Source organism: Bos indicus, chromosome 12, assembly GCF_029378745.1.
Source record: "Bos indicus isolate NIAB-ARS_2022 breed Sahiwal x Tharparkar chromosome 12, NIAB-ARS_B.indTharparkar_mat_pri_1.0, whole genome shotgun sequence".
Lineage (NCBI taxonomy): Eukaryota > Metazoa > Chordata > Mammalia > Artiodactyla > Bovidae > Bos > Bos indicus.
This window is the reverse complement of record NC_091771.1, coordinates 68,714,150-68,728,443: the sequence shown is the minus strand read 5'-3', so window position 1 is coordinate 68,728,443 and position 14,294 is coordinate 68,714,150. Positions and strand designations below refer to the sequence as shown.

The 14,294-nt window shown below is 39.7% G+C and overlaps 1 protein-coding gene and 1 pseudogene across 1 annotated transcript in view; both read left to right on the top strand.

Annotated features, from left to right (window-relative positions):
* The window catches only part of DCT (dopachrome tautomerase), a 42,938-nt gene extending 35,056 nt beyond the window's left edge, over positions 1-7,882 (top strand). Inside the window, exons 7-8 of the mRNA XM_019971628.2 lie at positions 497-698; positions 4,752-7,882. Of these exons, the coding sequence (XP_019827187.2) occupies positions 497-698; positions 4,752-4,924 (375 nt within the window). The 3' untranslated portion in view covers positions 4,925-7,882. The remainder of the gene's footprint in view (positions 1-496; positions 699-4,751) is intronic.
* Positions 7,883-13,383: 5,501 nt separating this feature from the next.
* On the top strand, positions 13,384-13,615 carry LOC109567134 (protein kish-A pseudogene; annotated as a pseudogene).
* Positions 13,616-14,294: the final 679 nt, after the last annotated feature.

The window sequence follows — 14,294 nt, the reverse complement described above, 5'->3', positions numbered from 1 at the left end:
AAAAGCAAAGTGTTAGTCCTGAGTCATGTCCAACTCTGCCCCCATGGACTATAGTCTGCCAGGCTCCTCTGTCCATGGAATTTTCCAGGCAAGAATACTGGAGTGGGTTGCCATTCCCTTCTCCAGGGGATCTTGCCAGTGGGTATGTCACCAAGAAGTTCCTGATGTCGAGAAAAACCAACTTCATTTCATTTTAGAGAAAGTTCCAATTAGATTGGCCCGATTAGAACAGCCCCATCAATATTGGCAGGGCTTCCCCAGTGACTCAGTGGTGAAAAATACGTCTGCTATGGCAGGAGACACTGGTTCTATTCCTGGGTCAGGAAGATCCCCTGGAGAAGGAAATGGCAACCCACTCCAGTATTCTTGCCTGGGAAATCCCATGGACAGAGGAGCCTGGCAGGCTACAGGCGATGGGGTCACAAAAGAGTCGGACACGACTTAGTGACTGAACACACATCCATCGGTGTTAACACTGCGTTCAACTGTCTTGCAGGTCCTTCATTCCTTCACTGATGCCATTTTTGACGAGTGGATGAAAAGATTCAATCCCCCTGTGGATGCCTGGCCTCGGGAGCTGGCACCCATTGGTCACAATCGGATGTATAACATGGTTCCTTTCTTCCCTCCGGTGACTAATGAGGAACTCTTTTTAACCGCAGACCAACTTGGCTACAGTTATGCCATTGATCTGCCAGGTAACTAATGAGACTTCTAAATGCCTGATTCATTAATCTTCTAAAGAGGCTTTCTTTTCTTTTTTCCTTTCTTTTTCTTCTAAATCAAGACCTTAAATTGAAGTGCTCAGATCTAGTTAAGTTTATTAGCAATTTTTTAGAGTATGTATAGTTACAAAATGAGCCTTTAAACTACCAATTAAACATCAGAAAAGGGACTGTTGGATGACTCTTGTTTTAGAAAATTGAAAGTTGTTAAGAGAACTTATTTCAGGACAAGTATCTACAACTGCACCTGATCTGACAGTTGAAAACCAGCCATAGTTTGAAATGCCTAACCAATAAAATAAAAATGCAGTAGCCACAGATGGATGGCGACTAGCAGGACCTCTTAGAGATCTTTACTTAAAGGCAAGGCTGGGTTTAAGGTGAGGCAAATGCAGCACTTGCCTCAGGCACAAAGTTCAAAGGGAAGCCAAAAATTCAGTAATTGAGCTAAGTAATTATATAATGCAATATTATCAAAAACCCAAATTAATGCCAAAAAAAAAAAAAAAAAAAATCCGTGTTGAATACAGTATCAAAATTTTAAAGCCAGGCTGTTGTTTGTTTTATATCTCTGTGTTAGTTTGTAAGTAGGCTATTTATTTTTTTTCCCAGTTAACCCATACCACCCCTGCCTGGTGGGTTTGTAAAGATGACAATGACCTGCCAGTAGATTGGGCTGTGTGGGACTTCATGGGTACACTTTTTTAAATGAATTTTTTAAATCATGTTTTTATTCTTTAAAAAAAATAATTTTACTTATGTATTTTTGGCTGTGCTGGGTCTTTGTTGCTTTGCGAAGGCTTTCTCTAGTTGCAGTGAGTGATGACCGGTGTTCAGGCTTCTCACTGCAGTGGCTTCTCTTGTGGAACACAGTCTCTCCGTACGTGAGCTTCGGTAGCTGTAGCGCTCTGGAGATACGGCATGTTGCGTCCAGAGTACGGGCTCAGTAATCGTGGTGCATGGGCGTAGTTACACAGGCATGTGGAATCTTCCCGGACCAGGTATCGAACCCATGTCCCCTGCATTAGCAGGTGGATTCCTAATCACTGTACCACCAGGGAAGTCCTGAAGTCATGTTTTTAAGTTGTAGATTTTTTATTAGCTTTTCCACTTGGTTCAAAATACAGAAAGATATTTTGATAAATGTAGGGGCATCCTTTTTTTTTTTTTAATTTGCCCAGGCCCCAATATAGCTCCATGTGCCATTCAACCTTCGGACAGGTTGATAAAGGAAAGGTAAAACAGTAAAAAAAAAAAAAAAAAAAATCTCTTAATTTGTCAAGAAGCTGAAAAACACACAGCCTATGTGCTGATGGCATTTTCCCATTAATGTCTATTTTGTCTTCTCTAAATCTCAGCCTGCAAAGTAATCGACCATTTCTGAGGTCACATCTCTCTCCCCTGGTGTCTTACTCCCTCCCCGCCCCCTTCTCTCTCAACTTTCAAAACCTTTCAGACCCTGGACTCTGTCCTATGTTTTCCCTTCCAGTTCTGCATCTACTGCACCTTGTTCTCTTTACTGATTTGAAGTTTCTCTTCTTTGGGCTGCTGAGGTGAGAATGTCTCTTTGAAACTTTTCTCATTTCTCTGGGATTGAACATAATAATAATCAGAAAGTTTGGCATGTGCTTCTGACCGTGCTTCCACGGCCTCTGACATCAGTCAATTAACAGATATAACCTGAGAGTCTAAATACGCCCAGAATGCATTAACTCATTAGAAGATACAAATCACATTCTTTTATTGGTTTGACAAAAATTTACATCCTCTCTGAGGTGACATAACTATTACCCAAGATTGAAGAAGGGAGAGAGGGATTTGGGAAAGGAGCTGGGTCCTGAACTGGATTAAAGAGATGGAGGGACTTCCCTGGGAGTCCAGTGGTTGAGTCCACGTCTTCTAATGCAGGGGACTCAGGTTCAATCTCTGGACGGGGAACTAAGATCCCACATGTTGTGCCGTGTGGTCAAAAAAAGAAAAAAGGTTTTTTAAAAAAGAGATGGTGGTTTTAGGTAGGTTGGGGGAAAGAAAGGGGCATTTTAGATTGAAGACAGGCAGGGAACAGGACTATGACAGACACATGTAGTCCATATAGAGGACCATGAGAAGAAAACCTGGCTGCAGTGAAAGGCTTGAGTAATTAACTGTGAATTAAGGCTGGATCTGAGAGAATGCCTGGTTATCAGGGACTGTAAAAGTTGGGCAGAAACCACAATAAGATCCCACTTTATACCCATTAGGATGGCTGCTACCAAGAAAGCAGAAAATAACAAGTGTTGATGGGAATGTGGAGAAAATGGAATCCTCGTGCATTGCTGGTGGGAATGTTAGCATAGGCTCTGTGAAAAACAATACGGTAGCTCCTCAAAAAATTAAACACAGATTTACCATGCGATCTAACAATTCGGCTTCTGGGCATAGACCCCAGAGAATTGTAAGCAAGTATTCCAGCAGATATTTGTATACCTCTATTCATAGCAGCATTATTCACAAAAGGCAAAAGGTGGAAGCAATAAGAGGGAGATACAAGAGGGAGGGGACATATGTGTGCTATGGCTTATTCATATTGATGTGTGGCAGAAATCAACATACTATTGTAAAGCAGTTATCCTCCAATTAAAAATAAATAATTTTTTAAAAGATGGGAGCAACCCAAGTACCCACTGATAGATAAGCAAAATAACAACAGATAAAATATGGTCCATACACACAATGGAATATTATTCAGCCTTAAAAAGGAAGGAAGTCCTGACACATGCTGTAACATGGGTGAATCTTGAAGACATGCTAAGTTAAATAAACCAATCACAAAAGGATAAAACCTATATGATTCCACCGTATGGGGCGCCTATAGTAGTCAGATTCATAGACACAGAAAGGGTGGTTGCTTGTTTCTAGAGAGTGGGAAGGGATGGAGGACTAGAGAATTATTATTTCAGTTTTGCAGGGAAAAATGTTCTATGGATGAATAGTGGTGAGGAATGTCAACAATGTGAATGTATTTAATGTCACAGAACTTAAAAAGGGTTAAGGTGATAAAAATATGTGTCATATATGTTTTCCCACAATTAAAAAAAAAAGAAGTAATTTTTTAAAAAAGCTAGGCAGAAGAGTTTGGACAATAACAAAAGACAATCATTTTTGGCTCCTGAACAAAGAAATGACGGAATAAAAACCTGTATTTTAAGAAGATGAGGATGGCAATTGTTGCAGGAAAAGACAAATTAAAATCCTTTTGGAGAAACCCCATCAAGATGAGTCAGGGTCCTCTGTGAGACTGGAGAGAAAGGACTAGAAGGACAGTCTTACATTTAGAGAAGTGTAGAGTACAGAACAAGAACCCACTTCAGAAAAACTGATTTTAAGAACAACTGCCCAAGGATAATTTTTAAGGAAACGACAAATAGGCATAAATACATTAGAAGTGAAATCCATTAATTTTTTGGAAAAGTGCTTATAAAATATATTTAAATAGAGGATTGCATTTATCATGTAATGATCCCGATTTTATTCACAACTATTTAAATGGGTCCAAATTTCTTCTACTCTTGCTCTTGAATGACCCCTGTTATAATCTCCAGTCTCATCCGTCTTACTCACTGATCACTCCATAAAAAAGGTAGAGACAACAGCAGAATTTCTAGACCTGGCTGTTGTATATTTTGCAGTTCTCCAGATACCATTTTAGCATGCACTTTTACAAATGAGTTTCTAACTCACAAAAGTAGTTATATACTTCCTTGGAGGGTTTATTCTGTATCAGTATTTATCGTAAGGAATTTTTAAAATACAATAAGCTATATTCAAACAATGGAATGTAATTTTCCACTTCCACACACAAAAAAAGTTATGGATATGATAAATAGTTCATAAGGAAGGAGAAAAATTTTATTCCAGTCAGTGTAGTTTTGCCGTATCAACAAAAGCACGTGTAAAAGACAAATTGGTTTATTCTTCCCTTTTCTAAGAGTGTTCAGCTGATGAAAACCCCAATTGTAAGACTCTTTTCTTCTGCTTTAATTTCAGTTGAAGAAACTCCAGATTGGACCACAGTGCTCTCAGTGGTTACGGGGATGCTCGTGGTTTTGGTTGTCCTTTTTGCATTGCTTCTTTTCCTTCAATATAGACGACTTCGAAAAGGGTATACACCCTTAGTGGAGACACAGCTAAGCAACAAAAGATACACCGAAGAAGCCTAGATGCTCACACCTTGCTCTAGAGAAGAGGCTGACCAAGCCATAGTTTTGACTGACAACCTGCAAATGAACCCTCACTGTTCTTCCTTTTGTTGAAGAGCTTTGGCACAGCCCCTCCTGCTATGGTGATGATCCCAAGTATGGAAGATGTGTAGAAACTCTAGTTTCTGGTTTGCTTGTTTGTTTAACAAACAAGCTAAAGTGCTTGAGGGTATCTCTACCATCAAACAAAGGTACAGCTGATGACAGCTGGTGGTATCTGATAATAATCCCCATACTGATTGATTAAGCCTCCTCGTGTTCTGATCCCCCCCAAAATCAATACAGTGGACTCACTGAAATATGCAGGTCAGTGTAATTTGAGAACTGGACCAGGTCATGGTTACATCTTTCTTAACTCATGTTTCTTCCTTTGTAAAGGAGGGCAGGAAGGTGGCAGGTGCTGCTTGAGTCTCCAAGGTCTCTTTTAGGCGTAACCATCTATGCTTTTAGGTGGATTCTTGATCATCTTCCCGAGGCTTCTTTTTTCTTTTTCTTTCCAGTCTTTAAAATGGCCTTGAAGATGAAAATAGGCCTTATTTTCCATATGGGAATAAGAATGGATGGATGAATGAATGATCAGTTTGGTTCTCTTTTATAAATTAGATGTTACAGAGTTTATAAAGGGTCTGTAGTTCTTAACAGCAGAGCTCTCACAAGAATCAATAGCTGAATAAACATTGATCCTATAGTGGTAAGTGAACAGACGAGGATTAAATTAGTTTAAATTAATCTAGTTGATTAATATACTGTTTTGAACTTATTAACGAGTACAGCATCACTCTTTCTGGGAAAGTCTGACTGGAGAAGGTTGGTGAGCTTCTAAGCCTGAACAGGAGACAATTTGATTAGCATTCCATTGCCCTGATCATTTGGCTGAAAGTGAAAGTCCCTCAGTCGTGTCTGACTTTATGCGACCCTACAGAGAAGGCAATGGCACCCCACTCCAGTACTCTTGCCTGGAAAATCAATGGACGGAGGAGCCTGATAGACTGCAGTCCATGGGGTCTGAGAGTCGGACACGACTGAGTGACTTTGATTTCACCTTTTACTTTCATGCATTGGAGAAGGAAATGGCAACCCACTCCAGTGTTCTTGCCTGGAGAATCCCAGGGATGGGGGAGCCTGGTAAGTTGCCGTCTATGGGGTCGCACAGAGTTGGACATGACTGCAGCAACTTAGCAGCAGCAGCAGCAGCATGGACTATATAGTCCATGGAATCCTCCAGGCCAGAATAGAGTGGGTAGCCTTTCCCTTCTCCAGGGGATCTTCCCAACCCAGGGATCAAACCCAGGTCTCCCGCATTGCAGGCAGATTCTTTACCAGCTAAGCCACAACCCTGAACCAATTCCTTTGCTGGGTAACCTCAGATGAAAAATTTTTCAAGCTTTTGACTTATTTTAAAGAGTTGAATTTAAATTCATTAATGCTGCACTGTACTAATGGTTACTTACAAATGCCAATTGGTTAAGTCTTAGCATTTAAAAGCGAACCATCCATACAAAATGTAATAATTTAGAATTAAATGGTTATGATTCACTAAGTAATCATCAGATTATGAGAGATAAGAATGAGGCAATCTTTACAAAGATGTTTAGACTCACCAAGATGATCCCCACCTCTGAGATGTTAATGGCTTTTGAGATTTTTAAGGCAATTTCATCTGTTTATATCTGGTACCCATGCAGTAGGAGTGAAGCCATAGGAGTGGCCCTTCTGTCCACTCATTTCAGCTCCTCTCTGCTAGAATGGATGTGTGTGAATGGGATTAAGAGGTCTCTGTAGCTTTCCCTACATGGGAGCGCTAGAAGGTGCAAGGTTCACCAAGACCCTGTGTTATCCCCTGGAATAAGACTTCAGAAGCGAGAGAAAAGGACAAAGCTCAATCTGAACTAAGTGAATTTGAATGGGTCTCATAAAGTACATCTGAGAGTAGGCTCAGCAGGTGAGAATTAAAACAGCCCAGGCTCCTGAACGGGGTGAAACCTTGCCTGGACCTCTAACCAGTGCCGCATGCATAGATCTCAATGCCTCCCTTTAACAGAGTTCATGGAAAACTCATCAATGAGTTATTAACATGGCCCACTCTGGAAAGTTTATGCTCTGACCTCAGAGTTGTTGGAGGACTAATTTTTACATCCAATTTGTAAACCAAAAGAGAAATATGTTAAGATGAAGATATAAATGTGCATGGTTGGTACGTTCCTGAAAAGTTGTGTATAAATCAATTATACATTAAAAGCACCAGGGGAAATTACTTTTTATGGATGAACTATTATGAATAATTCTATAAAGCACATAACCACCTCTAGCTTATCTTTCCAGTATATCAGAATTTTCATATATCGTATTCTCAAAAGATTTGTTTAAAAGTAATATCTGTCTGCAGTAGAAATAAAGACTAACCACTTATACTTAGCTCCTTTTAAGTACTGTGTGTGCAACTTCTCATAAATATTATGTTTTATGATGCCTTCCTAAGAGAAATAATTTCCTAATTTTGTAGTTCATATTACAAGAGTAAAATTTTCTAGCATTTTCTAACATTACAATAAATCAATGATGACTGCCTTTCAGCAAATCTAAAGGTAGAATAAACCTGTAGAGTAAAAAGTTGCTATTTACTTGCAGTGAATACTATGCAAATGAACTTAGAAAATATCATTAAGCATTTTATGGCAATACATCTCAATGATGAGGGGAGAAATTCAACCTTGAAGAAAATGAATAGATTGGTTTATATGCTTCTCTCTGCAGTATAAGAAAACTTGTATGTATATGAATTATGATTTTAAAAGAAATGCTTTTTTGAAGCTAACATTCAAAAGTGAAATCCAATAACATCTTTCGTTTGTGAGTTAAATTCTCTTCTAATTCTAAAATTCATTGACATAAATTTGTGATTTGCTTAGGATTTAACATTATTAATTATAATAATCCTAGTGAAAAATTCCAATCTCACATTAAGAAGAAGTAGAAAGCTATTATAAAGGAAAATAAAAATAAATGTTTTGCAGATGATTGTTTGTCTGTTGGTGGCTATTGTTTTTTAATTTGTGAACATCAACTCACATCTTTTTGGCACTCAATATATACATAAGATTTTATGTATATGCATAAAATACATGAGTAACTACTTCACTTTGGAAAATAAGTCCTTAAACTTGGAGGGTATTATGCTAAGTGAAATAAATCAGGCAGAGAAAGACAAATACTGTATGATTTCACTTACATGTGGAAATATACATATTCATTTATAGTGAAAGTAACAAAAAGAAACAGACTCACACATATCAAGAACAAACTAGTTACCAGTGGGAGAGGGAAGGAGGGAGGGGTAGTCTGGGGGTGGGGATTAAGAGGTACAAACTATCAGGTATAAAATAAGCTACCAAGCTATATTGTACAGCACAAGGAATATAGCCAGTATTTTATAATATCTATAAATGAGTATAATAATCCAGTATAATTCTGAGTCACTATATTGTACACTTGTAACTTATATGATATTATACATCAATTATACTTCAGTTTAGAAACAAAGAAAAGAAGTCTTTAAATAAACTGATGTTTCTACTTTCTATTGAGTTTCTATTGAGCTCCTACTTCCTAGCTCTCTATTTTACAAGCAGGAAAATAAACTACTACCCTTTTCCCCAGGTAAAGAGTTACCTCTGATGTCCCTATAGTCTGAAGAGTGATATTGGAGAGGGAGGTGAGTAGATAGGCCACTTGCAGTCATTGCCCAGGGAGGCAGGCTCCTTCTAGAGAGGCTATTAGCTCAGTCAACTTGTTGGAGATGCCCAAAAGAAGGAAAGTAGAGCCAATGAGGTCACAGTGACATGGTGTTCACTTCTATTAGAAGACCCGAAGCTTCTAGAGGTCAGCTTGTATAGCTCTCCATACAGCTCCAATGCTATTGTATCAAAGCACTTTAAGTGCTTAGGAAATGTGTGTGTGCATCTGTGCTAAGTCGATTCAGTCATGTCCTACTCTTTTCGACCCCACTGACTGTGACCTGCTAGGCTCCTCTGTCCATGGACTTCTCCAGGCAAGTATCCTGGAGTGGGGAGCCATGCCCTCCTCCAGGGGGATCTTCCCAACCCAGGGATCGAACCCAGGTCTCCTGAATTGCAGGCAAATTCTTTACTGAGCCACCAGGGACACCCATGCTCATCCTGAGTACTCTGTAAATATTTTTTGAATGAATAAACTAGTCTCAAAGTAAAACTTTTCATTTAGGGCCCCTGGCCTGTGTTTGAACAGGTACTGGATAAAACATAAGATAATAGGGTCATGTATCCCTGTCGTGAAATGAATAGCAGCCTATCTTTCAGATTGTGAGTTGTACATCTGCCAGATAGAATTTCACTCCATACAGCCTAGTACAGGGGGACACTCTTCAGCTACATTTTCTTCTTGGGTGTGCTTTTTCTCCACCATTTGTTGTTGTTGTTTAGTTGCATAGTTGTGTCCAAATCTTTTGCGACCCCATGGACTTTAGCCCACCAGGCTCCTCTGTCCACGGAATTCTCTAGGCAAGAATACTGGAGTGGGTAGCCATTTCCTTCCCAAGGGATCTTCCTGACCCAGGGATCAAACTTGGGTCTCCTGCATTGCTGGAAGATTCTTTACCATCTGAGCCTCCAGGGAAGCCCTCCCCACTACAGCTGCTGCTGCTGCTGCTAAGTCGCTTCAGTCGTGTCTGATCCTGTGCGATCCCATAGATGGCAGCCCACCAGGCTCCCCCATCCCTGGGATTCTCCAGGCAAGAACACTGGAGTGGGTTGCCATTTCCTTCTCCAAACTGGTAGGCCTTAATTCTACCATTTATACAGACAAGGGTGAAAAGTGTAGACCTCATCATATCATTATTCCATCATCTGATTTCTTAAAAGCCTTGTTTCTGCAGAAGGAGTTAGTGGGCAAAATACTTAGTCAGGCAAAATCAGTGGCTTTCTTACATGGGTGGACCCATTGGTGAAGTTAAAGACCCTCTCAAAGATGACATAATACTTTACTCATAATGGCAGTTCAAGATGAAAATAACTCCTGTGAATTTAATTATGCTTTGGCAGGTAGTTTAATGAAATCTTGAAAAAAAAAAAAAAACAAGAGAATTGTGAGCAGTAGAATAAAATCTTTGAAAACTAAACAAAACAAACAAAAACACAAGCTTCCCATTCAAGGATTGAATACTTGGTATCTTATCACTAACACTATTTTTATTAGGCAGACACCATTAACTATTTGGCAACTTCCCAGGTGGCGCTAGTGGTAAAGAATCCACCTGTCAGTGCAGGAGACACAGAAGACACGGGTTCGACCCCTAGGTCAAGAAGATCCTCTGGAGTAGGAAATGGCACCACACTCCAATATTCTTGCTTGGAAAATTCCAAGGATAGAGGAGCCTGATGGGTTACAGCCCATGGGGTTGCAAAGAGTCAGACAAGGCTGGGTTAGTGCGTGCATGTGTTGGTGTGTGTGAGTGCGTGCGTGCACACACTCACACACACACATATTAACCTACTTGTGTTATTAGCCACATTAATTCAAGCCATAGTTCTTGGATGTAATATGACTAAATTTGATCATTTCTTCTTCAAGCCATTCTCTGCTCCTTTGGTGATTCATAACAAAGCTTAAATTATTACAGTGTCTCCCAAACATAACTGTGTTCTCTGTGTTTTAAATAATGCCACATAGAGAGGATTAAGCCTGTCCTTCTTTATTAAAATACTAGAGATTTCACTGCCATGGTAGACATTCTGATTGCTCATTCACTTTGTATGTTATTGAATGTTCCTGAATTTGTAATGAGCACAGCAACCAGCCTGATTAATAACAGAGTGGAATTAGGCTCACAATAAAGCAAAACCTGCCCTCTTGTGTTTTCATAGAAAATTGCACAATTTTGGTAAAGTTTTCCTCTACTGTGGTTAATTGCCTGGGGTCAGAGAAAAACAAATGCTGGAAGATTTGCCATGAATTCAGATATCAGAACAGTTAAAGTACGATATTTAGAAGAAAATGACTTCCTGTGCAGGCAAGGTGATCATATAATTAAAAGTCTTAGACTCCTTTCTAATATGCTTTGCAATGTTAAATGTTCCCCAGGAAGTCATAAAAATCTAGGGGACTATTTCAGGCCACTGGGCAAAACTCTTTTATATGCTTGTCAAATACACAGAGGATATAATTTAAACAGATTTATATCATCATACTGCAGTTGGAGATTGGGGAGATTTCTTTTTCAATTAAAAACTTATTGATGAGGGGATAGGAGAGAGGTTCAAGAGAGAGGGCATATATGTGTGTGTATGTATATATATATATGCAGAAACTAACACAACATTGTAATTATACTTCAATTTTTTAAAATAACTTATTGAGAAGCTGATAAATTCCAGAAAAGCTTTTTTCTTTTTAGACAAAATATTGGACCAGTGAATTGTAACCAGATATAAATATCTAAATTTGGGTTTGGGTATGAGCAGTGTCGGAAAATGTCCATTACTGTGGAAAATTCACTTTTTAAGACTGGATTATTGGTATGATGGAGCCAAAAGGAAATGTTTACCTGGGTGCCTGCGGTGACTTCTCTTACATTGCGTGTGTGCATGCTAAGTCCCTTCAGTAATATCTGACTCCTTGCGACCCCATGGACTATAGTCTGCCAGGCTCCTTTGTCCATGGGATTTTCCAGGCAAGAATACTGGAGTGGGTTGCCATGCCCTCCTCCAGGGGACTGTCCCGACTCAGGGATCAAACCTGCATCCCTTAGGTCTCCTGCATTGGCAGGCAGTTCTTTACCACTGGGCCATCTGGGAAGTCCGCTCTTATATTAGGTAACTGAAAAGATACTCAAATAGAAAATAAAACATGGTCTCTATCAAGTTTGTGTGAAGCTTTTTCTTCTAGGGTGTGTACCTAGGGCAAGATTAGAGCGGGGAAACGGGCAGGGCGTTTGTTTACTTATTCTGAGAAGGTCTATTTTATTTTAATTTTTTGGCCATGGTGTGCAGCATGTAGGATCTTAGTTCCCTGACCACGGATCGAACCTGTGCACCTTGCAGAGGAGGCATGGAGTCTTAATCACTGGACTGCCATGGAAGTCCCCTTATTCTGAGAAGGTTTGTTTAAGTGAAAAAATTCAAATTTTCCAGCTGGCTCTATCTATTACGTATTCCCCTTCTTTGGTAGTTCTCTCTGAATGGAGTTTCAGACCCATTCACAGGGGCTGTTTTTAGAGACAATAGGGAAAAGGAAAAAAAAAAAAAACCACACCTCAAAGCAGAAATGGGGAGATCAGATTCAAGACACTTAGACTGCCACAGTCTTCCCCAGAGGAAAATCATTCATTTACTCCCTACTATTAAATATATTTCATGTGGCACACTTTTCCTAAAACTTAATTTCCAATGCAGCAAATTTATTATTAACATTTCTACTTAAAGTCTCATTTCCAATATTTTTATTTGCTTCTTTGTCTTGACTGTTGCCACTAATTAGCTTCAGTTCAGTTCAGTTGCTCAGTCGTGTCTGACTCTTTGCAACCCCATAGACTGCAGCACGCCAGGCCTCCCTGTCCATCACCAACTCCTGGAGCCTACTCAAACTCACTTTCATTGAGTCAGTGATGCCATCCAACCATCTCATCCTCTGTCATCCCCTTTTCCTCCTGCCTTCAATCTTTCCCAGCATCAGGGTCTTTTCTAACGAATCAGTTCTTTATATCAGGTGGCCAAAGTATTGGAGTTTCAGTTCAGCATCAGTCCTTCCAATGAATGTTCAGGACTGATTTCCTTTAGGATGGACTGGTTTGATCTCCTTGCAGTCGAAGGGACTCTCAAGAGTCTTCTCCAACACCACAGTTCAAAAGCATCAATTCTTCGGTGCTCAGATTTCTTTATAGTCCAACTCTCACATCCATACATGACTACTGGAAAAACCATAACTTTGACTAGACGGGACCTTTGTTGGCAAAGTAATGTCTCTGCTTTTTAACACTATGACTAGTTTGGTCATAGCTTTTCTTTCAAGGAGTAAGTGTCTTTTAATTTCATGGCTGCAGTCACCATCTGCAGTGATTTTGGAGCCACCAAAAATAAAGTCAGCCACTGTCTCCCCATCTATTTGCCATGAAGTAATGGGACCAGATGCCATGATCTTAGTTTTCTGAATGCTGAATTTTAAGCCAACTTGTTCACTGTCCTCTTTCACTTTCATCAAGAGGCTCTTTAGTTCTTCACTTTCTGCTATAAGGGTGGTGTCGCATGTCTGAGGTTATTGGTACTTCTCCCGGCAATCTTGATTCCAGCTTGTGCTTAGTCCTTCTTAAAAGAATATTTGTCTTTCAAAAATCTTGCAGTTCAGTGCTGGGCCCAGAAGGGTGATATGGCTGGGGCTTGGCCCGCCTCACAATGTCTGCCATTTTCAATTTTCAGTCTGTTGACTGTAATCTTGCTGCTTATATGTACCTGTGTTTATATCCAATCCTTGGCATCCAGCCTCCTGGACAGAAATAAAACTGGGTTGTTGGGTATATTTTGGAAGTGTGCCAGAACTGGTGAACGGAAGAGTCCTTATGTTGCAGTGTGCCGTATTGCGATGGCCTCCAGCATCCTTTTCATACAGTAGCTTGGAAAAAGGCCAGAATTCAGTTGCCATCGCATTTAAATATGACCAAAAAAGACTTATCTGCAGAAAATAATGGAAAGAATGGTTAACCCTTTTATCTCTGAACATCGAATGAGCTACACTTTCAGCTGCCGTTCTCTATTTTTGTTATTGGGCCAATGTTCTATATAAATAATTAGGATGCAGCATTTAATACTCAGAGTTTAAATAAGTCTGTAACAGTCAACCTCATTACTGTCACTACAACATTACAGTCTGCCTATGTCATTCTGTTGTGCCAGATACCAGTTTTACTAGTGAGGTATCTTTAAGGCACATAGTAGAAAACAAAATTGGTGAATTATTCAAGTTCCTTTCACTGTGATTTGGAAATGGTAAATCTTTATCGAACGGAAAAAAAAAAATCTTGCAGTTTACAGCAAGGAGAAATGCTCAGTTAAACCGCAGGTGTTGATGCTTTGTCTCAGATCTGCTTATTCAAACCAATGATCAGCCTTGGAAACAGAAATGTAATCTGAATCGCAGACCATGCAGTTCTCTCTGTACCGCTTTTTGTTCTTCAGTTGTGGCCAACACATCGCTTTCAGCCTTCTCAGCTCTGAAACTTTGATTTGAGCTTCACACTTTCTTTTCCTTTCAGGCAGAATTTTATGATTCTGAGGCTCATTAACATTTTATAAACTCAAGGTTTCCT